The sequence below is a fragment of the Festucalex cinctus genome, chromosome 5, assembly GCF_051991245.1.
Source record: "Festucalex cinctus isolate MCC-2025b chromosome 5, RoL_Fcin_1.0, whole genome shotgun sequence".
Lineage (NCBI taxonomy): Eukaryota > Metazoa > Chordata > Actinopteri > Syngnathiformes > Syngnathidae > Festucalex > Festucalex cinctus.
Window position 1 is genome coordinate 17,322,168 of NC_135415.1, and position 27,588 is coordinate 17,349,755.

At 40.2% G+C, this 27,588-nt stretch overlaps 1 protein-coding gene across 4 annotated transcripts in view; it reads left to right on the forward strand.

Moving 5' to 3' along the window:
- rtkna (rhotekin a) overlaps positions 1 to 27,149 on the forward strand; it is a 64,427-nt gene extending 37,278 nt beyond the window's left edge. For 3 of the 4 annotated variants that reach the window (XM_077522598.1, XM_077522599.1, XM_077522600.1), the window contains exons 2-11: positions 14,096 to 14,357; positions 15,149 to 15,202; positions 16,745 to 16,862; positions 16,948 to 17,172; positions 18,660 to 18,754; positions 19,236 to 19,342; positions 20,456 to 20,587; positions 22,058 to 22,223; positions 22,429 to 22,533; positions 24,542 to 27,149. In XM_077522598.1, the coding sequence (XP_077378724.1) occupies positions 14,096 to 14,357; positions 15,149 to 15,202; positions 16,745 to 16,862; positions 16,948 to 17,172; positions 18,660 to 18,754; positions 19,236 to 19,342; positions 20,456 to 20,587; positions 22,058 to 22,223; positions 22,429 to 22,533; positions 24,542 to 25,215 (1,938 nt within the window). In that variant the 3' untranslated portion in view covers positions 25,216 to 27,149. Of the gene's footprint in view, positions 1 to 14,095; positions 14,358 to 15,148; positions 15,203 to 16,744; positions 16,863 to 16,947; positions 17,173 to 18,659; positions 18,755 to 19,235; positions 19,343 to 20,455; positions 20,588 to 22,057; positions 22,224 to 22,428; positions 22,534 to 22,820; positions 22,918 to 24,541 lie in introns of all 4 variants that reach the window. The other variant, XM_077522601.1, reaches the window with a different exon arrangement.
- Positions 27,150 to 27,588: the final 439 nt, after the last annotated feature.

Here is a 27,588-nt window from a genome sequence, read left to right on the forward strand (position 1 = left end):
TGAAAGAAGACAGATTATCTTCTGTGTTTAATGAAAATAAGAAAACTTTGGAAAACAATGACCGAACCGGTAACATAGTAGAACATCAATCCCCCCCTTTTTTAAATCACTATATGAATACGAAGTACGAAATAAACACCAATCACCAGTTAATAAACAGTAATCAGGGTAAAAAATGCTTTTGTAATACACTCTAATGCAAAATTAAAATGATTAGTTGATTAAGGATTGAGGATTGAATAATCAATAGATTAATCAATCCTAAAAATGTTCGATAGTGACAGCACTAGATTCAATTTAGGGGGTGAGCACCCCACCTCCCCCCATAATGAACTCGAAACACCCCTGTCCTAAGCACTGAGTCACACAGTCATGTAGCCCTTTCCTCTATGCAAGAGTAATGAGTGATTAAACGTGTGCGATAAAAAAAAAAAAAAAACTTAAAAAAACAAACAAACAGCTGTTTGCACTCGACTGCTTCATAAAACTGCCTCTGCAAACACAACACACCAATTATACATCTTTTAAGTCTAACGTTATTCATGTGCTCTGTTTTTTACTTAACTGGAGCTTTTTCATTGCTACTTTTTGGGCCTCCTTGCAGGCTTTGACCTCAAAACCACTTCAAAAATGGGCTCTCAGTAATGTTCTCTTCATTCCCTACTGCCCCCCGCATCTTTCACAAAAAGTGTTATGGTGGGCTTCTTGGTGTATTCTGGCAATGTGAAAGGGAATGTCTGGGATAAATGGGAGGAATAATGTACAATTGAACGTCTAAATACAAATCATACATTCCATGTAGCTGGTTGTTGTCAAAAGAGGAAGTACAGTACTGCAAGTTTAAATAAATTGCTTTAGGGTCAACCTGTGGCCATCATCAATCTTTAGGAACTATACACGTTTTTAAAAAAAAGTAAAATTAAACCATTCTAACAGTTATACAAGCATACTATAAGATGCACAAGACTTTTAAACGGCTCATTCACATCAGTGGTTATCCGGCGAAATTAGGAGTTGGGTTAGCATTAGATGAGCTAACTGGTGGCTTTCGTGCTCCTCGTGACACCGCGGAAAGCCTTGTGACAACCTGCTATGCTATATGTCAGCCACTCGAGGCTTGAGGCGGATATTTCATGCATGAGAGCGAAGACAACTACATGGTTTTTACGATTTTGAAGCCTCGTTTTATATACGTGGCTTTTTTTTTTATTTTTTTTTTAAATCATTCACATTTGGCTTGGTTGGTAGCAACACTCTGTGGTGTGTTAAGTTTAGGAGAATGTATTATAACTTTACAGGGATTTTAATGCACATAGTAATAGAAGTGACAAATGTTTATGCAAGTTGATTTCACATGAAAGAGGCTGTAACCATTTTGTGCGAGTTTATAGCCAGATGTATTTGATTTGGGTTTTTTTTGTGTGAAAGATTTGGTGATGGTCATGAGTTATTGATTGTGTTTTGTGATCTATAATTAATGCTAACAAGATAATGTGTAGTCACTGTAGCTTGTAGGGGTGTTAAAAAAAATCGATTCGGCGATATATCGCGATACTACATCGCGCGATTCTCGAATCGATTCAATAATAGGCAAAATCGATTTTTATTTTTTTTTGTTTTTGTTTTTTTTTTTTTGGTTTTTAGGATTCACACCTTAAGCATGGAAGAATGTTATATAAACGGAACATTAAGCCTTAATATTTTATTTTAATGCTGTTTAAACATGAAACAGATTACAACCTCTATAAGACTGAAATTTCAGATAAATAAATAATACATTTTCATATAAATCTTACACTCTACAAGCTTACTGATTAGTATTTTCTAAATTTGAATGAAAAAAAATCGCAACAATCGACTTATAAATTCGTATCGGGATTAATCGGTATCGAATCGAATCGTGACCTGTGAATCGTGATACGAATCGAATCGTCAGGTACGAGGCAATTCACACCCCTAGTAGCTTGTCTTAATGGATGCATCATATTGTTTCCTACCTGGTGGCCATTAGTTGCATGCACCTTTTAATTCATTCCCAATGTAGCCAAATGGACTGCTGCAGAACATATAATAATAAGAGCAGGAAGTTTTTTCCACTTGTAAAACTATTACATGGAACTGGGTTTGAAACATTGCAATCCACGACAAATTAGAAAGTGAATGAGTGAGGTTCCCCAGGCTGATGAAATTAGCACGTCAATGTAGCTGCAACTTTTTGACTGTGGCACCTTTTTGGAGGATTTGTCTACAGTTGCTAGAGGCTGGACTTAATTTTGTAATTACTGTACAGGAATGTGAAGAGGTTTATCTCAGAGACCCCGTTCCGCTTTCTTTCTTCTATTCAAACAAGACATTTAATAATTAATTGTTAAAATACTTGCTGGAAAAATTATTTCTTCTTGGAATAAATATTTGCTTGTTAAAGAAGTGTTATTTCTGCAATCACAAAACAATTGGATGATTAACAATTTTACTATTTGCAGTAAAAGAAATGTCTCTGATTTTCCATAGCCCGTAGAGTGTAAAAAGACAGATATACAGTTTGGTGGAGAAGTGATTACGAGGTGGTCACAGGGGTGAGCAGCCTGTGCGGTTATCTGTCTGCGGCTGATGCAGTGCGTCTGGCAGCGGATCAGAACCAACCTCAGCCTTACTTGATATCTCGTTTATCTGAGCAAGCAGATGCTCAACTGCCACTTATCTGCAGGAGGCTGTTGGCGAATGCCTCCAGTTAGCTCAGTGCAATTACCTTTTTGTTTCACCGATATGCGCAGAGCCGCCAGAAGCCTGCACGGTCACTCCTGGCAAAATTCCACTATTTAATCTCATGCCACTCACACGATGAAATTCTAGTATCATTGCATAAAATGATTAATATCGCTAGTCTCTATTTTCTCTGCACATGTTGCCATGTGGGTTAGAGGATTAGGTGTAAATTTTGTTAGATTTTTATATGCAAATATACTGTCATGTTGCCTGTTCATTGCTAAATACTCCCTGAATATCACTCTTTTTGCAGAATGCTGGTCAACGTCTAATTTAATTTGTTCACATAAGAAATAATGGAAATATGAATATTCTGTTAGCCGGTCAAACTGATTCCTGAATTAAATCTTTTAATAACCGTCCAGGTAGCATTAACATTCGTGCACAGCAAATAGGTCATTTAAATTATCCAGTGTTCAATCAAATATTGTGTAACCAGTGTTTTTTTTTGTTTTTTTTTGTTTTTGTTTTTTTTAAATCACTATTAGGATAAGAAGTTACACTGCTAGGGTAAATTTCTTTGAGTGTTGGGTGTGAATGTTGGGTGTAACCCAAATAGCACTACCTTGAGTGTTAAATTGACCACACCCTCATTTCCGGTGAAGGCGACACTTTCCAATTTTCCAGTGCGCTGTCGACATTTCAATAGTGATACATCCAGTTGTTGCTGTTGGGGTGGCGTGGCTCAGTGGTAGAGTGGTCATCTCCCAACCCTGAGAGTGCGGGTTGGATCCCAGGCTAGTGTGACTATGACAAAGTATCCTTGAGCAAAATAGTTGCTCCTGATGCCTTGTCAACAGTAAACCGCTTTGATGGCCTTGTAAGGAGGAGAAACGCTATATAAATGAAGTATAGCATTTACCAGAGTGAAGTGTAGTTTGAGTTAAATTTTTAACGTTGACACTCATAAGTGTTTAAACAACAGACTTAATTGTACTTTGGCAGAATTAAATGTTTAAAACTGACACTAGTATTGAGTGCTTTCAACACTGCTTTCAACACTATCGCTGTTGAAACACTTTTTACCAGTGTAGATTTTTTAACACTGTACAGTGTTGGAATAACAATGGTTAACTGTGAAAAGTAACACAGTAAAAAGTGTCAGATTTACATTCATTGGTGTGGACACATATACATAAACACTTTTCTAGTGTTAGACTTAAAGGGATCGTTCGGATTTTTTTAACATGAATCTCAATTTCATCCTCACCTCCAGTGTGTGCGGTCAGTACTGACTTACCCCTGACAGCGTTCTGTGACAAGAGTTCTGGTCCGGTGTTGAACGAGAGGAAAATAGTCCAGCAAGCTGGCTGGGCTCTCGGAAATAAAGCGTTTTTCTTCTAAAAACTATTTGTGTTCAAAAGCGTGATACATTTCCATCACAATACTCCTTTTCCGGAAAAAAGTCAAGACGCCATTACCGCCAGCCACTACTTTTCTGTTCGTTCGTATCACTGCGCGTCACTCTGTAGACGGCTAATCAACGCACTACAGCCAGCTAGCTGATCCTTCCGCCTTCGAAAAGACAAACAACTTCTAGAGGAAGATACTGCTCGTGTTTAGTGAATTAGGCACTCCTGGATTGCTCCATTTTTACCAGTTAGCGCTGTGCAAAGGCGACGCAAACCTTTAGTGAATATGCCCGTCTGTGTTAATCTAACACTGGTGATTTTGCTTCAATTGCTATGGAGGTGTAAAAACAAACCATTTTGGTCGAAAACTCAGTCTTGACTTAAATCTGTGCGAACATGAGTCCTTTCAAAAATAGTATTTTACTATTTTTATTATTAACTGTAATACAAGTATAAAATGTAAACAAAAGACGTGCTTACACCACAGTTGATTACATTTCAGACAGTCTTATTGCTTTGAATGTGTCATGTAATATTTTTCTTCTCTTGTTGAGGCTGGCCCTTTGTTGCATGTACGTGTTGTAAAAAGCCATTGAAAAGGCAAATCATACCTTTGATGTATCCTTTTATGCTTGTTAAATGAGGTCGAGCTTAACATTAGGTACACGTGGCGCTGAAGTTTTGTGTGGAAAATTGTTTGATTTTATTTAACAAAACATCCATCCATTTTCTTTCACACTGAACATTCAGGTCACGGCTGAGATGAAGCCTATCCAAGCTGAGTTTGGGATAGAGGCAGTCGTCAGTCGATCGCAGAGAATTGGAATACAGTACAGTATTGTCAATAAAAATAACATGAACACTGATGCACACCATAGCAAGAGTCCACCAAAATGAAGACTTAAGTTCTAAAACAAACTACATATTGATCGTAATGCATGCAGGTAATTTTGAGATGGAATCATGTAAACTGTTGCTTTAAACCAATTAGGCCACATCACATTGTTCAGACTGAATCTGGAGCATCAGTAATCAGAGCAGGCTCTCAGAGCTCCTAAGCGGCAGAGGGTGGAAAAAGGTTTGATACTTGTCTCATCTTACATTTGTTCTTTCATGTTTGTCAATAATTCAACCTTTTACATTTCTGCTTTTCATTGATGTCAGCGCTCAATCACCCTGAATGCAACCTTTTTGCAGCACTCCATTTACGTTCTCATCTGCAAAAAAATAATAATAATATTTTTTTTTCTACTTTGAATGTTCTTGGTTAGAAGAAGAGTACTGTAAAAACATTTTCTCATCCTCATATAGTGTACAGTACTGCCTGAGTATTCGCATTAAAGGTTCACTCAAGTGATCCAAAGGCTTCATGAATATTCTAATTGCCTACTTTCACTTGAGGGCTATTGCGAGTTGATAATGATTCAGGGACGCACACATACATAAGCTTGGCAAGAAGGTGTGCTGCTCTGTCGCTATTGCGCGTCTTTGGCTCTGTTCACCTTCCTGTAAAGGAGACAAAAGCGGCTGCATAAAGGCTCTCATGTAGGGGCCAGCACATGTGCTTCCTAACACATGTGGCCATATTTTCTAAATAAGGCAACAGTACTAACAGTTATGAATTATGGAGTGCAATAAAAGCAGCTTCAACTACCGGGGCCCTTGGCTAGAAAGAGAGACGCGGAGCGAGACATGGAATAAGTGACTGCTTTTCCACAGCTTGGACTCCAACAATTCACAACAGAGACTGTCTACGATATTTTTTAATGTGCAGTACTATATTGCTAGGTTTTCAAGTCTTGCAAATTCATTTTGGATGTATATTGGGTATTGTAGCTAATTTATGAGAGATCTTGAACATAAAGATATTTATTTTTCTCTATGTTTTGCTCTGTGATGTGCACAGGTAGTTTGCCGGTGTGATAGATTGTAAATGCTCATTAGGGGGTCCGAGGCAATTTAGCTTAGATTTACTCTGTGATTCATTCAGAGAGGAAAGTGTGGGACTTGTGTGTGTGTGTTTTTTTTTCTTTTTCCCAGTGTCTGTGTGAAATGAAATTAATTGCCATGGGAAGTTAAAACGAGCTGATTTGCAAGCGTCAGCTCATTAGGCCTCTTCAAATGTGCTTCAGTGCATTGGCAAATGTTGAGGCTGGACTTGTGAGAGGAAGATAACCAAGCACCCCCGCCCAACTCCCCCAACTCTCCTCCCGAAGTGCATAAGCTTAATGTTTACAGCCCAACAGGGACTCCTGCAAGCTCATCCTCATTACACCCTCCCTTTTAGTTTAGCTCCTTTTGTCACAGCTCCCCCGCAGCATTCTAGGGTGTCCAGGCTATCCCACTAATATTTCACAAGACGGTACATAATGATGAAAACAATAACAGTGATGCATGACTCTTTTGTGTGACTTTTTTTAAAATTATTTTATTTTATTTTATTTTATTTGTTTTTAGTTGTTCTGCCTCTGGAGTAATTTTCACAAAATAGTCTTTTTTTTTTTTCTTTTTTTTTTTTCCCATTTGGGTGCCCCAAGGCAAACCCAGTCATACATCCGTATTCTGCAAAGATTTTGAGTATGAATGTTTATCAACTAAAAAAGTGTGAATTTAAGAAGATTCATGTCACATGTCACACAATGGAATTCTAAACTCCAAATAGGAGGCCATTGGACATGTCTTGCGAAAAGATGCAAAACACTCACTCAGAGGATAGGAGAGAGCTTCCAGCATGTCTGCTGGAGGTGTGAACCAGCTTGCCGTACTGAGAGCTGTCAATCACAGACACACGCTGAGCTTTGCTAATCCAAATCATGAAAGGTAACAGCCTATTTCTTTAAACAGCCATTTGATATGTTTGAGAAAGAACACGCTGAATAAGGTTAACGGGAGGTTGTGTGGGAGAACATCTTTTATCATTCCATCTGTGGATATTCTCATCACCTGTTAAAGAAATTGAAGCGGCAAAAATCAGTACATCCTGTCTTATTTCTAACGTCTCTCTCTCTCTCTCTCTCTCTCTCTCTCTCTCTCTCTCTCTCTCTCTCTCTCTCTTTGATAGAAAAAGCTGTCTAAACAGCTCATAATGCCTATAACGGGACACTGGTGGCACTCCAGCATGCTGGACAATGTGAGTCAACAAGAGTGTCTGTGTGCACGTCTTAATTCATTAATTGCCTCGCACAGCCACTAGACAGTTCAGCCTGCCAGTTGCTCGCATTAGGATTTCTCCACGGCCGTTGGAAAGGCCTCCTTCCTTGGCAGCAAATTGACTTGGCTCTATTTTGAAATTCTGTCAGAAGCTTGTGTTTAAAGCTGTTGAGTTGTGGCAGAAGGGCAAACAAAAACTATTGTCCACACTTGTATGAATATAGGTTTAGATTCATGTTATTTTTCTTTTTAGATAGTAAAATGTACGACAGGGATACAGTGAAGGTGTTGTGTGGGGGGTTGAATACACGTGCTGTTGTTCAAATCAACTCGCCCATTGGTCACATGCAACGTTCTTTTCTAGTCCACAGTTGTTGATGAGATTTTGCCTGGAAGTGGCACCCAGCCATGCATAAATCTACTCTCTGCAGGCGTATTGTTTATATGCCGGGGGACCACACACACGGCCATAAAGTAAATAATGATGCGGCCGTCCATGTATAGTTAACTATAATGCACATTGTATTTATATGACGCTTCACTTGGGTTTGTCTGTCTGCTGCTTTCAGCTGCAGCAGTGTGACTGTTGATTACGCTTGTCCAAGATGTTTCTATATTCATCTACAATCTATATCTACAATATCAAGCTTGAGAGTGCAATTAAATGGAGAGACGGTGCTTCTGCTGTTTCAGCACTCTGATCAAATGCACTCCACTCATGCAGACCAGTGAAACTAATGTGCTTGCATGCGTAAAGTTCACACATAAGGACCAGTCTCACTAAGGAGTGTTAAGAGAAGAAGAATCGGAAATTATGCCGCAGCCTCACATTCAAACGAGTAAAGCTTAAATACACATTTTGTTACTTGTTAGCAAAGTCTTTCGGGTTTTCTGCAGTGTTTCACGTGGGGTTCATGTGGTACCGACGTTTGGCCTTTTGAGGTTATGAAAAACACGGAGTATAAAAATGTTTTTGATTGCATAATATTTATGGCCAAGATGTTTTCATACAAATATTTGCTCAAGGCTAACTGTTTTGTGGCGTAAGAATACATTGTCACAGCACAAGATGGCATGTAAAAATACTGCCAAACTTAATGTTACTCATGTGATTGTTTTATGCGCTAATACAACAAACCGATACCACTATACGGTAACATACCCCCTAGTGTTCAGACTGGCACATCACATAACTTGTGTTTCAGGTTACATTAATGTGACAAGACTGTTGCCCTTACGCTGTCTAAAAAGTGGTCATGGTGCTTCCTTAGTTTTTTTTTTTTTTTTTTTTTTCATTCAATTATTTTTTTACCTTGCTACTGCATTAGTGTAGGATAGGGATAGTGGGAAGGGAATTCAGTGGTATACCAAGAAACCCCCTGTGGTGTGTTCTCCTATTGCCTTTCATCCATTTTGTATTGCCTTTCATCCATTTTGTGTAACATTTGTCCTCATTGGAGTCGTGGATATGCTGGAGCTTGTCTGAATTGACCTTGGGTGAGAAGTTAGAACTTGAAGTGGGGTAGACGCTGGCGCGGTTGCTACAATCCCCAATTTTCCAGCCTGTATGTCCAAATTTGTAAACCACTCTTTTCTGCTCTGCTTTTTCCTGACATCCCAGCCGCAGCTGCAATCTACAACACTGTAAGGATGTTGTAATGGGAATTACAACGATGTTTATCACTCTTGCAGTTTTTTTACCCCTCATGTTTGTTAATTTTGCCTTATCTGGTGCCAAGATGTGCTGTTCTTCATTATGAAAGTATTTGATGGATTACAGTACAACATAAAATTGAGTAAGTGGTGGAAGCATTTGACACAAGTAATGTAAGATGGATCAAACTCTTGCTATTGTAAAAGCTTTATTAAATGAGCAGGCTTTATTGTATGTCACATTTTAACCTTCCTAGATGTCATTCAAGTATAAATACAAGTTCAGGTAAATCTGCTCATCCCTTTTGAAGATGGTGAACAAGGTCTCCGTAGTGTTATACGTTCACTTTACAACAGGTTATAGCTGACATTAATAAGTGTTGGGTGACTGAAATTAAAGTTATTTGAAAATAATGTATTGTTTGAACTCAAAGTTGTATTTAGATGACATTTGACTGAGTGGCTCTGTATAATAATTTTTGCCAATCCATTCTTCCATGTCGTTCCTCTTCTATGCATTTTTCTGTGTGCTGTTCATGTTCAGCTCATTGATCACTTTGCTAAACTGAGCTTTGGGTGTTGTAGAGAGGAAGAGTGTGAGTAAAAGGAAAAGTCTGAGGAAGAGGGTGGAGAGGAAGGCGAGGCGCATAATTGTGGCTGGCTGATTGGAAGCCAGCACGTTCGTCTGTGGAGTCCCCCTGTGTGTGCGGGTAATTCTTGGAAAGAACACACACAACATACTCTACATGTATATGTATCCCATCCCCTGCATGTGTACTTCTACCATGGGAAAAGAGTTTGTTTGCATTAAATCAACTCCTCACTTTTACTGTATATTGGCCACAAAATCCACACCAGTGAGACATATGAGATGATCCAAAAAATGTGTTTTTTTTTTAATATGCTGCAATGGGTTCTAATTTTACTAATTATTTCAATGAACATTTCCCCAATGAGCTTAATTTATTACAATTATTGTCCAGCTATAACTTTAGCCATTTGGTCTGATACAGGTCAGAGTTCAAGGGTCGGTGATCCAACCGGGTAAGCCTACTCATGCGGAGATCGTAAACAACCCATTACACACCATCTGCGGGGGCGTCAAAGCCCCAACCAACACTTGTATGTTTGCATAGATGTTGTGCGTTACACCAGTGGACACACTAATGAAGATCAACACAAACGCACGCACACAACACGGCCAGATGGGGACAGAGAGGTCACTGAGGAAGTGACCATCTGGTAGTATCAGCCACCACGTCAAAGTTCCCACTCAAAGCTTACTGTTGCGTAAGTGTATTCTTTCAGTGCACATTTATGTTAAGTAATGCAATTTCATTGATTTAGGTTTGCTGTTTGATTTGTAATATTATCACGGTTTGTTGATATTCAGTGTGAGTAGGTAGCTAATAATTATTAAAACATTGTATGGTAGCGCACAGCCTGAGGGAGAAGTCTTGAATACATTTGTGATGAGATGGAGACTTGACATTTGTGGTGGCGGTAGAGGAGATGAAGAATGGAAACTTACATAATAAAAATGGGGCAACCACAACTCACAATGTTGTGATGATGGCTGAATGACTTTGGATAACCTACAAAGTGATGCAGAAGGTGGTGATGTGTACCATGATTGATATTATTGTCAACTTGGGGTCGTTATCCTCGCATTCAACATTATATTATTATGACTTTGAGTGTTTGTGACTTTTAAAAGGTGGAGCTTGGTTTGGTGAGTGACATGGGAGGCAGTGAATGAAAACATTTTTCTTTTCCAAGCCAAATGGTTGTAAGTTGATACTTGCATTATGGTGTTCGTCATATCTTTTTTCTGAAAAAAATTGGGGTTTTTTAAGTTTGAAGTTTTTTTTTTTCTTCCCAAACAATTTATTTTATGTCCGCAAAAAAAAGAAACGAGCCTCCCAGTTTATTTAGTAGGCAAAGGCAATTTACATGCTGCTCTTGTCGCTAGTCTCTCACATGCCAATAGCGAATAGTGATGGGTTATTTGAGTCAGAGAAACCGTGTCAAAGTCAGCTATAGTTTTCAAGTTAAAGGATATGTATTCTACTTACAAATACACTTTGATAATTTAACCCAATCTAATATTGATACACCTTAATGTTTTGACAGTAGCCTTTAGCATTTCCTGTGTATTGCTAATATGGCCTGTGACATAGCCTTCCTTCGCCTAGCAATACCTGTCCATGTAGATGAATTGTCATCATTTTCAATAATTAAAGTGATAGAAACCGAGTCATGTTATGTATGCCAATTATGCACTTGTTCAAAAATGTGACATTGTGACAGGAGCGATGTGACGCTGTGCATGGAATACCAGCATGTTATATATTCTGCTTTCATCTGCTTGCATCTTTATCCATTGTTTACATATACACATAATGTATAAACACATCTGCTTGTTAAAATTTTGTGAGTGTGTGTGTGTAAACTGTGTTTGATGGGTTTATCTCTCATCTGGTATCAGGTGGTGTAGCTGATTTATCTTAAGGCTTAGTGTGAGACCTCAGCTATTTGTCTTCTATTCTGAGATGCCCAGAAGGAAAAGCCCGTTAATGAAGCAGCTATAAATACAGGACCTCTGCGTAGCAGGTCACGCTTAGACCTGCTCCAACTGGACTCATCCTGATTCAGTCTGAGCTGGGCTTTCGCTTATTATCCTTCCAATTCAGCTCAATTCAAAGCAGCCAAATCAGAACGTGGCATGCATAGTAGGTCCACACACTTTAAACATTGACGAAAAAGGTCACGACTTTGTCAAAATAGAGGAATGAGGCTCAATTTTTGTTAAATGCAGTGATTCTATAAACAGCACACACAAATTGGTCTTCCTCTACAGTTTTACATTGATTATGCCTCACTCTTACATATAGTAGTCGTAAATAACAGGTTTCTTCTTTTTAAAGAATACATTTAGCAATAGATTCAAGTTTGTGAAGTCTAATGTTTACATTTGCTTGCGTGCAGTTTCATCTTCTCCCGAAACGCGTTTGCACGTCCCAATGACAGTATTTAGTGGTTTGGCCTCTCTGCCTGGGAGTATATTTTCATCTTTTGTGTGATTTACTGCTCTTTTGGAAGCGTTCACTGCCATGCAGCGCTTCTCTCGGTAAGCCAATTTTCCAAAGTTCACTGTGTCGAAGCAAGAATGTTGAACATCCAAGCCCGCTCCCGCCGAGCCTGTCATTGAACAACAGGCGGGATTCTTGCAGACAGGTAGAGAAGAGGTGTTTTGAGGGCGGTGAAGTGGAACCGATGAGGTGCGGAGCAGAAAATGAGCAGGGAAAGCAGGAAAGCTGAAATGAAAAGAATGAAATATTCATATGAAGGCATGGAGAGGAGGAGGAGGAGGAGGAGGATGGATGGATGGATGGATGGATGGATGGATGATAAAAGTTAAGGAGGGGGAGCACGCAGAGAGAGATTAATTGTGTGCTTACTAATGTAGCACTGAAGTAGCACTGAAGTAGACAAGCGCACACGCACCAGCAGCAGAATGACAGCTGAGTTAACTGCACTCACCTTTGTTTCATGCACCAAATAAGCATACCGGTACTTCCCACCATTTTTTCCAAGCACTTCTCAGTGCTAATTCAAAGTAACTTCAAGGTCCTCTCAACTTTGCTCACGCTCATACTTTGTTACATGTTTTTTTATACTTCATATACCATGTGCCGCTATTGCCTCTCTGTCTACTATTACCAATTTTTTTTTTGCATGAGAATTTCAGTGTTGTATACAAAGTGGAGTGGATTTGGACCACCATAGCCACATTGTGTATTTACTCCCGACATTGTACAATGACACCCCAACACCCCTCCAACCCAACACTAATATAAACATTAAATTTTTCCCTCGGAGAAAGCAGCTTGTGGGTTTGTGTTTTTGTACATATTAAGAATTTAGCAGTGATGGTTTCACACACCAGCTTGTACTGTATGTCTGGTAAATATTTCATTAACCTCAATTATAGATTCGGTAGATTTTAGTATTCAGTGGAGGAAGGCCCATGCTATTTCACAACCTGCATTGATTACAACCTATAGAACACTGTATATTTTAATATATGATTACAGTACTTCACATCTGTTGCTGTTGTTCACAAGTACATTACGGGCAAATCTCAGGAATCGCTTGTCGCCATATCAGTGGGCCTTTTGTTTATGCAGGATGTTCACCCCACAAGTGTGAAGTGTTGGACAGCTTCATTCTTGATTCTTTCATTTATGCAACGTGCGTGCGAATGAACTCACTTCATGTTTTGACACCTGCTCTACAGGCAGTAGCCTACTAGGCTCCATGCTAATGCCTGATCGGTTTTATTGGTAACACACATTTACTGAAAATTACATGTAAACGACAAAGCCTTTTTTCATTTATCTATGCTCGTGACAGATAGTGAAAGGCAGAACGCTACTCTTCCACTAGATGACAGAAAGTAGTACAACCACTTATTGTAATTCATACAACAGAATAATTGCTTTGTCTGATTGACATCTGATTGACACAGAGGTATTAATTTAACTAGCTGGTATCGGGCCAATATCCAGCATTATTTCAAGGTGTTGGTACTCATGATGTAATTGCTCAAGAGTTGAGTTCCTATACTAGTATCTGAAAAAAAAAAGTGGTATCAAAGTGTTTATTAAAAAAATTAATATAATATTATCCATCCATCCATTTTCTTGACCGCTTATTCCTCACAAGGGTCGCGGGGGCTGCTGGCGCCTATCTCAGCTGGCTCTGGGCAGTAGGCGGGGGACACCCTGGACTGGTTGCCAACCAATCGCAGGGCACACAGAGACGAATAACTATCCACACTCACAAGCACACCTAGGGACAATTCGGAGCGCCCAATTAACCTGCCATGCATGTCTTTGGAATGTGGGAGGAGACCGGAGTACCCGGAGAAGACCCACGCGGGCACGGGGAGAACATGCAAACTCCACCCAGGAAGGTCCGAGCCTGGACTCGAACCGGAGACCTCAGAACTGGGAAGCGGACGTACTAACCACTCGACTACCGTGCCGCTAATATAATATTATTGTTATTATTATTGTTATTATTATTGTTATTATTATTATTATTAATAATAATTTTAAAAGAGAAAATAAAAAATAAAAAACGTTTGTTTTTTTTCTTTTGCTCTGTAGGACAGTGACATCCAGAAAAAAATCGACCATGAGATCCGGATGCGCGACGGGGCCTGCAAGCTGTTGGCTGCCTGCTCCCAGCGAGACCAGGCCTTGGAAGCGGCCAAGAGCCTGCAGACATGCAGCACCCGCATCATGGCCTACATGTCGGAGCTGCAGAAGATGAAGGAGGCACAGGTCATGCAGAAGGTGACGCGTAGGTCGTCGGACGCGGGGCCAATGGACGACAGACTGCCATGTAAAGGCAAAGTGGCCATATCGGGCAAGTACACTTGGTATCTACACTGTAGTATCGACGGCGTTCTTTGCATTTTCGGAGCAGAGGGCAGAACGGCTAATAGATTCTCGAGCATATGTGGAGTGTAATTTGATTCTGCCAGACCGACTCTTCATTAGTGCATACTTCACCGTTTATTGACCGCGGCGAGCGTGCTGACGGGCTCACTCCGCCCATCACATCGCCAGCGAGGGCAAGCAATTGAATGATTATTGAGTGCAGAGCACCGCTTGTCTCATCGTGACATAATTCACTCCAGGGAGCACGACAGTAAGGGGGACCTGGTTAGTTTCTTTCAGGTTGTTTATTAGGCCAATGTGTGACCCCCCCCCCCCCCCCCCCCCCCACACACACACACACACACACACACACATACATCCTTGTACATATATCTTTGTGAGGACATCCATTGACATAATGCATTTTCTAGAGCCTTACCCTAACCACAACCATCAAAAATGATTGCCTAAACCTAACCCTTACCCTAACCCCAACCATAACCCAATTCAAACCTAAACTCTAAAACCAAGTCTTGACCTTCAAAAAGAGGTCTTGCAAAGTGAGGACCGGCCAAAATGTCCTCACTTCACAAAAATGTCCTCATTCTGTTGGATAAAGACGTATTTTGGTCCTCACTATGTATTATGTACAAGAACACACACACACACACACACACACACACACACACCAGCATGCCATACTAAGAGGTGTGTAGGTGATCTTGGAACACAGATGAACATGTTTGTAATCTAATCCCTGTGTTGTTGTCATGACAGATCTCCGGATACCTCTCATGTGGAAAGATACCGAGTACTTCAAGAACAAAGGAGGTGAGGAGCCGCTGCTGTATGACTACTGCAGAATGACGCATGCACATAGTATAGAGGCCATTTGGGAGTCATCTGTGATAGGATGCAGGTGTTGTGCCTGGATCATTATAAGCAAGATTCATCTTTCATCAAATTTTGACTTTACTTTCTGAAAACATTCTGAAACATGGGTAGGTGGGGGGTTCATATAGTCCAATGAATTAATCAACATGGCTCTAATGAAAGACTATAGTTCTCAAACTGCCGGTCCTCAAGGGCCCCAGTCCTGCATGTTTTAGAGGTTTCCCTCCTCCAACACACCTGACTCATATAATCAGCTCATCAGCAAGCTCTGCAGAAACCTCCAAATGACCCATCATCCTGATCATTTGATTCACATGTGTTGGAGGAGGGAATCCTTTAAAACAGGCCCTTGTCCTGAATGTTTTAGATCAGGGGTGGCAAACTGCGATCCTCGAGGTCCTAGAGGTTTCCCTACTCGAAGTGCAGCTGATTCCAATTAACAGGATCGCTATCAGGCTTATGCAGAACTTGCTGATGAGCTGATCATGAATCAGCTGTGTTGAAGAAGGGAAATATCCAAAACCTGCAGGACTGCGGCCCTCGAGGACCGACTCTCGCCACCCCTGTTTTAGATGCTTCCATCCTCCAACACACCTGATTCACATCATCAGCTCATCGGCAAGCTCTGCAGGAGCCTGATAACGACCCTGATCATTTGATTCATGTGTGTTGGAAGAGGGAAACCTCTAAAACAAGCAGAACAAACAAAATTGTAAATATACTCACCTAAACTCAATTTCTAGAGCACTTAAACACAATTATTGCTGCATACAAAGTGCTGTGTATTATGTAAGACATAAAAGTGAGACAACAAAGCTGAGTAGAACTGTGTTTTTTTTTGTTTTTGTTTTTTTTCTTGCTGTTGACTTGAGAAAGTTCTGGCAGCAGAGGCTGACCCGCAGCGTCGTCTCCTTGCACACATGCAGTGAAATGGGTCGTAGGTCACTGAGCGAATGCAAACCACAAGAGAGTAAAATTAATTTTGCTTTGAACAATTTTCCTAATCAGACAAGTTGTATTCAAATGTTCTGACGCTTCTTATTGCCACAGCAGTGGTATTTGTCACTCATCTTTATATTACAATGACCTTCCGCTCGAGCTGACATCCTCCTGAGGAAGTCAATGTGGGTTAATTCGTGCACGGCCTCCTGGCGGCGCCGCTGGAATTAATCGTCATGGCCTGTACATACAAATGAACCCATGAGACAGGTAGTGGACTTTTAACCAAGCTTAATGAGGTCATTTGGCGCACGGAGACACAGTTTGAGCCCGTGAGGCAAAGAGGAGCATCATGTGTCACCCGTCGTGTCATACTGTGCATGTAAGCAGAGTGTTGAACACCTATTTGAAGTAATAAGTGGAAGTATTTAGAGGAAGTGTGTTCTCTCTCATTTTATCCTGAAGTTTGCAGGTCATAGCTGCTTTGATAACAGAAATGATGCAAATAATGAAGTGTGGTGTTTACCTTCTCCCTTGCAGAGCTCCATCGCTGTGCAGTGTTCTGCCTCCTGCAGTTAGGAGGAGAGATCTTCGACACGGACATGGTGATAGTGGACCGCACACTCACGGACATTTGCTTCGACAACACCATCGTATTGTAAGTCACACTTGCCTTTCCCCCAACAACAGTTCGATGGAATGAACGAAGGTGATCGTAATTTCTCTTCCTTGCCCCGTGACAGCAGTGAAGCCGGCCCTGCTTTCGAGCTGCGCGTTGAGCTGTACAGCTGCTGTTCCGAGGAGGACTTCTCAGCAGGGAGCACCCCCAGGAAGCTTGCCAGCAAACTGAGCTCCTCCTTGGGTCGCTCGGCTGGGAAGAAACTGCGGGCGGCCATGGAGCCCGGGCCGTGCAGCCCAGTGAGCAACGGAGGGGCATCTCCTCTCCTGCTGCCCGTTCCTTCTGTACCGTAAGTGTGATGGCAAAGGGGAGCCTGCCACAAAAAATATCCACAGCAAATGACAGGACTTTTTTTGCCAATACATAAGTGTACCACCAGTGTACGATACCAAATAGGTTGGGTAAGATATGGTTGAATTGTTAAAGTTGCGTGGGTGATACATTTTCATGGTTACAGAGAATAAATGTCAGAGGAAAAATACTTCAACTGCATTATGAAAAGGTCACTGAGCAGATTGATGATCTACCTTAAAGGTTAATGATCTTGTGTATTTTTAAAATTCATTTATTAGTTTCACAAATTCAATGTCTTTGTGATGAATAAATTAAATGAATAAATAAATGATAAAAACGAATTATAATATGAATAATAATAAATAAATACATAAATAACTAGAATTTTTATTGAAAGCATGGTTATTTGTCAGTCGGAGCTGGAGGGATACTTTTTTTGGTGTAACATGTATTTAACATAATTTTTAGGGGTGTTAAAATTACTGTGTTAATTTAAAGTTCCTTTAATGCCACTAATTTTTTTAACACGCGATTAATGACCACCCCTTATTTGGAACGCCTGTACTGGGGCAATTCCAGTCTCAACGCCGCAGACACGACCACATCAAAATTTAGCAATAATACATTTAAGAAAAATGCATATATTTATGGAGACTGAAGTCAAGTTGTGTTTCTCAATTTTAAAAATGTACAGAATTTGACACGTTTCTTCATGTTAAAGATTAGAGAGTTCTTAATATGAAAAATGAATTCAAATGCACCATATCTGTCACCATAATCTTACAAATGCAATTAAGCCATCTAGTGGCAGAAAAATGACCAACACAAATCAATATCACATTCGTTTTTTTTTTGTTTTTTGTTTGTAGTACAGCCCATCATTTTAAATTTAACTCAATTGAATTATTTATGAAATTACTGTGTCAATGACTCAAAGATGCAACCATATTTCTGTTAACATTTTTCCCACTTTTATGTACTTTTTTTTTATTGTACATTTGGAACATATATGAACTTCGTGATTAATCAGGATTTAACTATTGAAGTGATGCAATTTAATTATTAAAAATTTTAATCCCCTGACAGTACACCCATCATTTTAAAACAAAAATGTGTATTTTCTCGATAATTTGCTATCAAAAATGTTTTTTTTATATCATGTAGCAATTAATTGTGTGCAATATTGTAATCATTACATGTATTAAATCTATTGTGTATACATATATATTAGGATTTCGATGACACATTCTTTGTGTGTTTTGTATTCCTTTATTCCGTATGTTTAACCCATATCGTTTATATCAAAACCGATTTTCTAGTTCAAATCAGTTTTTGTTACACCAATAATATATATGTATAAATCTATACATATACTTTACTTTTAAATGACCAAATATGGTCCCATTAGCTATTATGGGCAAGAAACGGTTCTGAAGAGTATATGACTTGTAATTATGATCGTTTTCATCTATCTACATGCAGGGGCCCCAAGTACCACCTGCTAGCTCATACCACCCTGTCGCTGTCACACGCCCAGGACAATTTCCGCACGCATGACCTCACCATTTCAGGCAACGGTGAGCGTCAACCTCCATCCGTCTGTCTTTCTCCTTTCCTCCTCTGCCAAATTAGCCATCTGTCATTTGTCCCCCCTTTTGTCAAGCTTTCGTGTTGCTGCCTCGCTGCACTCTTCATCATTTCGCTGCATCACTCCCCCTCCCACTCCCTCTTCTATACTGTCTGACAGACAGCCATAGTCAAGGTCACAGGAATAAAGCGAGAGGGGACTGCAGTGTAAAGCTGAAGCGATAACAAGGGTCCCCGGTGTTCTATTCTTCAGCTGTCCTGTAAAACTTTCATTGGTGCTCTGCCACAGAGCCTGCAGCTGTCACTTTTTTTTTTCTTTTTTTTTTTTTTTTTAACCACCCCTCTGCGCCTCGTGTTTTGTCTTAATGGCGACACTGTCCAACTGGAGAGCATGTTGTTGGTAGGGAGGCACTTTGGTGTATTAACAGTCTATATTTCTGCCCCTCTGTCTGCGTGTGTGTGTGTGTGTAGAAGAGTGTTCGTACTGGCTGCCTCTATATGGAAGTGTGTGTTGCCGCCTTGCAGCCCAACCTCAGTGTATGACCCAGCAGATGATGAGTGGACCTTTGAAGGTCTCGGTAAGTTGGAAACAAATGTACACTTTTGAGTCTGATGTTTGTTTGTTTTTTCATTTTATTTTTGTTTGTACACTTTTCATTTGGAGCTTCACCTCCCCTGTTGAGGTTACCAAGTCTTTTTATCTCAGTTTTTCTTCAGTTGGAAAGACAAATAACACAAACAAGTCATTCACTGATTTCTATGGAAACTTTGGATTGGTGCGGCATGACTTCAAATAGATTGTATTAAGGCCTACATACGCCAATCCGACGTCGGCCAAATGTGACTATAATGTAAACAATGCATACCGGTGACTTTTTCTCTCACAATGTCCTCCTACGTGACTGAAACCCTCCAGCTTTTTGCACAGTATCGTCTATGAAAGAAAATCCTACCCGCTATATCCATGCCGTGCCATAGTTTGGCTTCCATACCATTGCCGGCAAACCTTTTAACGGTAATATCATACAATGCCGGTCTCTATTGAACCAAAGAGAGAAAGTCATCTTCCCGATCTTCTGTCCAGACAGACATTGTATGTCCAAATGCGGAGATTGCAGCAGGGTGACGATGCGCAAAATGAGCTAAAAAATAAAGCCAGGCTTTCTATCAGTACTGTTTATCCACTTTTGTCACTTCGTCTTCTTGCCCTGTTCACTGATTCGCAGCCAATCACAGTGATCAAACGCCCCAACGCCGATTCAACAGGTCTACTTTGCTGGAAACGCCCCCCGAAGTATTCCAACTCGATTCAACTTTACCACAGTAATTTATACACTGATCAGAGGGCACATGCCGTCGGCCCAACATTGTCCGACTGGTGGATCTGGCCCTTTACATTTTGGTGCAAATCTGGATTTTTGTTTCGGTTTTGTGCTTAGTTTCTCTTTGAATGACACAAATCCAAGCATCAGGGTGTCTAGTGCTTTGAGATGGTTCTGGTAGTACTCAATGCTAATGCTAACAATGACTCCCGGTGTTCTTATGGGAAAACAAGGTTTTGAGGTTACCACACATCCCACTGTATTATATTTCTATTTCAACTGACAATATGTCGTATCAAAATAAAGAAAAAACAACTCCATCTCGACACACACTCATGTCATATGACTTGACCTCTGTTGTCCACACAGCAGTTGGGAGGTGGCCCTCACAGTTGGACAAAAGTGTATGCAGTTCTGAAAGGAACCAGCCTCTCCTGTTACCAACGACAAGAAGACGTCCACGACAGCGTGGACCCGGCTTTCACCATCGCCATCAACAAGGTCAGAAACAAAAATCACCATCCCGCTCATGTTGATCACAATCCATAACAATCTGGTGGTCATTAAATGCGTTGAAAGCAATTGTCGCTGTCCAACAACTATTTTATACATACACCGGACATTTAATTCCAGAAATAATTTATATTGTTAAGGTCAAAATAGATGATTAAATCATCGATTCCAAGACCATTTGATAAAGTTAAGTCATAAAGCTGCTGTTGTGGTCAAAGCCAGCTTAAATCATAGCGCAGAAGTAGCATTACACATTATAATTCAGAAGCAGTAATACAGTTATGTAATGAATTACTTTTTCTATTACAGTAAGTTGGGATGCAACGATAACGGCAAAAATCATGATATTAAAATTGCCACAATAATATCATGTCATGATATTAAAAGCCAAGTGTCTATTAAAAAGGTGAGGTTGTATTCCATTTGTGCAGTTCCAGCACCCTCTAGTGGTTACATTATTTGTGCAGTTTAATTTTAAATAAGCATGTTTTGGCCACTGAGCAAGTTATCAGTCCCATAAATCAGACATATACCAGCAAATATTTTTTAACATAATTGTCAAAAAAATAAAAAATAAAAAACGTTACTTGTGAACTGCATAGGCCATGTAGTAGTACATGACAATGACATGTGACATGTTTTTATGCAGTATTGTAAGCTTTTTTTTTTTTATACTGCCACCCTCCCCAATTACTGATTATGTTTCTGATAATTGGCTGGAAAAAGAAAAAAAAAAGAAAAGAAAAAAACCTGACTTCTAACCCCATTTGCTGTTTTATGAAATTAAAACGATAACCATGTCTAATTGGCAAAACTACGACCAATTATGATTATTTTAAAGTCAGAATTTAAAACTGTCTACTACACTGTAGTTTCTCCCCCAAAAACCAATGACAGAGAACTAAAAGGCTTTTTTTATTCTAATATAGCATTCTTGCATCGGTACATGCCCACCCCTAATGTAACTACTGTTTTGAATTGTCATTCCTCTGTCAGACATTAATTCATATTTTGTCATTGTTTTGTACTTTTTAAAGAAATGTATTCATAATCTTGTGTCATTTCAGCTTTGTTGAGCTGTTTAATCACGCATCCCGACCCTCTCATCATCAGTTATTGTATTTCCGATAACTATTGTAATCATGTGTGATGCAGGTGCCCGGGGGGCCATGTCATTATTTCCATTGTGACTCATGCAGATGTTTCTTGACTCTCATCCTTTGAACACTGCTGCGCACACAGCAAAGTCAATCTTTTGTCAACTGTCTGCCTCCTCTAAAAACAGCATTAGGGTTGAGGAGGACAAAACAAAAAAACTGAACGGAGCAACACTGCCATCTAGTGACTGTTAAACACAATTAGGAGGGTCATTCCACAAGGGCAATTGTTTGGCTGAAGACAGTCATTTTGTGTTAGCTGATTGTGTTGTTGTTTTTTTTGCCCCCTCAATGTCTTCAGGAGACGAGGATACGCGTGTCGGAGAAGGACGCTCAAGGCAAAGCGCAGAACGTTTGCATCAGTAACCAGTACGGCGGCGAAGACGTCACACACATCCTCACCACCGACAGTCGAGAGGAGACGCACAGGTGGATGGAGGCCTTCTGGCAACACTTCTACGACATGAGTGAGTGGTTTTGATTACATCATTCATGTTTGTGACATAAATGAAAAATACCTTCACTCTGAGGCAGATGTGCTCACCACTTGTACACCATGCTGCCATGTCAAATTCAAAATATATTGGTGTCCTTTTCAAGGGCGAACTTGAGTCCGCTGATTGCTTCTTGTAAAAAAAAAAAAAATGAAATGTCTCCATTTCCATCACGCAGGTCAGTGGAAGCAGTGCTGCGATGACTTGATGAAAATTGAACAGCCGTCACCACGGAAACCAGCCCCCGTCACGCCGAAGCAGGGCTCCCTTTACCACGAAATGGGTAACGATGTTTGCATAATATAGAATAATGCCCGTGTGCATGAAGGAGTGCTGTGTCTGATGTCTCCAACTTAACAATCTGCTTTTCTGTTCTGCACTATTAGACACACTTGAGACTGTGACTCACTCTGTCCTATTTTCTCTGCTCCTTTTGGCCCCGTGTGCTGTTTTCATCCGCCAAACTACATGACACTTCCCATCCTTTTCTGTCCTTTCCATCTTTCCCACCTCCTCCTCCATCCCTCCCCCACCCCCCATCTCTCGGCTGTTCCTAACTACCGCCGGCAGCCCCCCTTGCCGCACCCTCCTGTGAGGGTCTTCTTCTGCAAGACAATGCTGTGTCCGCCGAGATTCGTGCTCTGCTTTCATCCTATTACAACGACAGGTGACGTAGGAGGAGAAGCAGCCTTGTGCATGTGATCATGTCATATTAACCATTTAGTTATTTCACATATGAAGTCAGACCGCAGAACATACTGTAGGAATTTGTATTAATAGAGATAAAATATTTTTTTTTTAATAAAACAAGTACTGTTTAAAAAAAAAAAAAAAAAAAAAAGTGATCCCTGTGAACAAGCCAACAAAAGAGTAATTGGCGCGCAATGTATTTTTTATTTTATTTGTATATTGATAGTTCAAACCATAGATATTATTTCAAATATTATTTCAGCATTACCCTTTAAATATTGACTTAGAGATTATTTGATTCAAAAATAATGCATCACTTGAATATATAGAAAATCCTTGACAAAATGTAAAATATAAAACACTAGCGGTGGGGAAAATGAAGCTTCATGAAGCACATCACATGCAATATATATATACATATATATATATATATATATATATATGTATGTATATATATATATATATATGTATGTATATATATATATATATATATATATATATATATATATATATATATATATATATATATATATATATATATATATATGTGTGTATATGTAATTTACTCATCTAAATGATTTAAAGTATAAAGGGTAGTGAAATGGAAAGTGATTAAACTTCCACTGCATTAAGTAAAAAATATCACATGCTTCATAAAGCTTCATTTCTCCACCACACTAAAATACTATACTGTTTTACAGAATTTTGGCATCCTAAATTTAAGAAATATCATATGAGGTGGAGTTGTGTTCTTCTGTATATCATCACGGCTGTAATTCAGTCGCAGGAATGAGGCTGTAGGTTGAGCACAAAAGATAATAATGATGATTTAAAGTACAACATCGCAACCTCAAATATGATATTGCTTTCATACAACACTTATACAAATGCCGTATATTAGTTTACAGCAATTAGCAACAAGAAATTATTTGTTAGTTATTCGACTCCGTCACTCCGCTAACACAACACAGCGTTCGCTTGTAGCACAACATGCTAACTAGCCAAAACATCAGTGTCACATTAACTGTTTAACTTTCATGACGGAGGTTGGACTTTTAAGTTCACTTAATGTCAAGTCATGTCACGTTATATCATTTAGTGTACGCTCCATTTTGAGCAAACTTTCCACTAAGTAGTCCAGAATGCAAAATAAAACACTTGCATTAGCATGTTGGCTGAGTGTCCACTCCTGTTTGTCACTAATGTGTCATTTAATCACATGAGCTCACTAGGATGTTTACAAAGAACATGTTTGGGCTTCTCTTCTTGACTTTGTCCCCATCTGACAACCATTCATGTTATAAATCAAAATATTATATATCTGTTTTTGTGACACGTTTTTAATTAACAACGCACAGTATTGCTAGATAACCATTGACCGTTGATGTTGGCCAAATGGGAAACAATATGGAATGACTTTTTGTCCAATCAAATCGCTCGGCGGAATTAATGTTAGACACAACTGAGCTGTACTTTGTGATTCTTTTGCATACCAAAATGTACTTGAACTCAAATGTTGCCATGGTATGAATAATTTTGGCACATTTCTAGAAGGTGTCAAAGAGTTGAGCACTGATTGCTGCCTGGCGTCTCTTCTCCAGTTATTGAGTCTTCAGATGAGTTCGGCAGCAGCGTGTCGGACATGTTGGCCCGGAGGATGCAGGAGTTGGAGCTGCGCAGCCAGCTGGGCACCTCTCCCACCTGGATGTCCCTCTTTGAGGAGAACCACCCCAAAAGCGCCGGCCCCCCCCGTGCGTGTACCTCCCGTCTGACGGGCCACGGCCCCCTCTACCCCCACCGCCACTCCCGCAGCCCCGCCAGCCCCCCGCGAGGTCTCCTGTCCTCGGACGCCAGCCTGACGTCAGACAGCGACAGCCACTGCAGCACCAGCCCCTGCACCCGCCACCACGGCTGGCCCGACCCCTCGCCTGGCTTCTCCCTGTCGTCGCCGTCCCGCCCGAGGCCGCGCACGCTCTCGCTGGACGCCAAGCTCAGCACGCTGCGCGGGAGGGGATACGGAGGAGGGGGCGCCTTCCACTGCCCCTGCCAGCCTCCCTCTTCGTCCCGCTCGCCGCTGTCCCAGCGCAGCACGCAGGCCACGCTGTCCTCCTCCAGCTCCACTTCCAGCAGCAGCTCCAGCAACAGCGAGGGCGGACACAGCCCAGAGTCGGCGTCCGAGTGCGCCGGCTTCTCGCGGCCCTCGCCGGCCAGACGCAGCCTCAGGAACCTCAGGGCCAGACTAGACCCTCGCAACTGGCTGCAAAGTCAGGTGTGACCTCAATCCGAGGAGGCTTTTCCATGAGACTGGTGACAATCAACGGGAGCTACTCGCCCGCTTTGAGAGATTTGGGGTCATGCTGCTTGGGAAGCACCTGCTGACCTTTCCCTATTTCAAACTGGAAGCTACTTTGGACTCATTTCTCCATCCTGGCTTCACTATCGTCATCATCTCTGTTCATTCACTTGCAGTTTTGTTGGAACTAAATCAAGTGTTTTTGTAATAAAGTTGTCTTGTGTGTATGCTATCAATACGAGTGAGGTGAGGAGGGGTGTCCAAACGACGGTCTGGGGGCCATTTGCGGCCATGACATATGCTAAAAGTGACATTTGACATTGTGCGTGTCATTTGCTTGTATTGTACAACAGTGGTGCCTTGAGATACAAGCGACTTTACTTGTGTTGTTTTTTTTCTCTGCGTCAGTTGAGAAACACTTCTCTTTGTATGTGTCTGTCTTTATTATACTGCCCCCGTGTGGCCAAGATGCAAGTCAGAAGGAGCAGCACAAAGTCCATTAAAATGAAGCAAATAATGTGGTAAATCTGTTTAATTCTTTACATTCTGCTTAATCTTGTCAGTACTGTAAGCTTTTATTGAAGTTAAATATAATAGTCTTATTTTTCTTATTTAAAATACATATATATATATATTTATTTTATTTTTTTCGGGGGTAGGCCAGACCGGAATAATGCCATTTACATTCACATCAATTGGGAAAGATAATTTGAGGTACGAGTGTTTGAAGTTACGTACTTGGTCATGGAATGAATTCAACTCTTATCTCAGGGCACCACTGTCTTTCTAAACTTGGTGGCAGAGCAGGAGAAGAAGAAATAGATCCATCTCTCATTCCTTGTTTTCCACCAATCTCACGTCACTAAACTGGCCAGACATTGTTTTGTTAATTATTATTCACAACACCACAATGAATGAAGATAATTTGCAGCAAATCGCGTCAATGTCAATTATTTGCACCACTTTCGGCCATCTTAGCACATATTGCTATTGTAATCTAACTGTGTATATACATATAAAAGTAATTTATAATAGCTTTACTTATCTCAACTGATGGATTGGTTTTAGCATGTTGAATAAATTTAAGGTGAAGAATATCAAAGAGGACCTTGGAACCTTAATTTTTTCTGCATGCGGCCCCTTGGAAGAAAAAGTCTGGACACCCCTACTTGAAAGTGTTGCTTTCTCTTGCCAATACTGTGAGATGTAACTAAGAATATTCACACACAAGTATGATTTAATGTCACTCCACTATACTCTGTCAGGTTGTTGCTATTTTTATCCTGCATGATTTGACTGACATTTCACAACTATATGAGGATGATTGGATTATCTGGAAGAATCTGTTCCAATTGAATTTAATTCAAAAACGCTGGTCATTCCTGTGATTGATTCAAAGGGTTCAAAATGATCAAATCTGGTTAATTACAGCAGGAAAGCGTGAAGAAGGATTAGGGCCACAATAAATTTGACCATAAATATGTATAATAAAGTTAATAAAGTTGTATTTTTTAAGAGAGGAAGATCGTAATGCTTTTATGACAAAAAAAAAAAGTGGCCCAATCCCACAGCAGAGTCAGCATTCTTCTTCAGTACGGTTTACATCAAATGGTGGGCATCCATTTTACTTTTGTTACTGAAAATAAAACTGTCAAATGCTTGCAAGTGGCATTTGTTACTGTACTTACATTTTTTACAAGTTAACAAATAAGCATCCTTGCTCTGTCTTTGTGTTCCCTTATTGTGAATGATACTGACGATTATCTGTCATGATTATGGGTTCAGTTGACTGTTACAACATTGCAAGACTTCTTTGTACCGGCAGCCTTTTGTGTTTCTGCATGTAAACCATCCAAGGAAGACATGAGAAATGTGTGAATACAAAATTAATAATAATAAATGGTTTATCAATTTAACGTGGACTTCTTGTTGGCAACTTAGCATGGAATATGATCTGCTAGCAATGATTTATCCAAGAAAATGTCTGCAAAAGTCTGCCTCTGTTTTCATATTAAATTTAATTAGGAACATGGCACTAACACATCCTGCTTTACGTTGTACAGCGAAACACTGTTCATCTTAAGAAAAAAAAAAAAGTGCAGTACTTAGCTACAGCCAGTAGAGGTGCTGTTGATTGGCTGTCGTTTCGGTTGCTGTGTGAAAGACACCAGCAATTAATTTGTACTTATTTTCCCAATGGATGTGGGGGGAAGGGGGGGGGGGCACTTTCCTCCATATTTACAGCCATTTGAAATGTGTAGAATTTTAAATTTACAATTGTCCTCACTTTTAAGTTTTGTTGAATATGACCATGACCATGATCATGTTCTTCATTAGACCACAAACTAGTTCAAC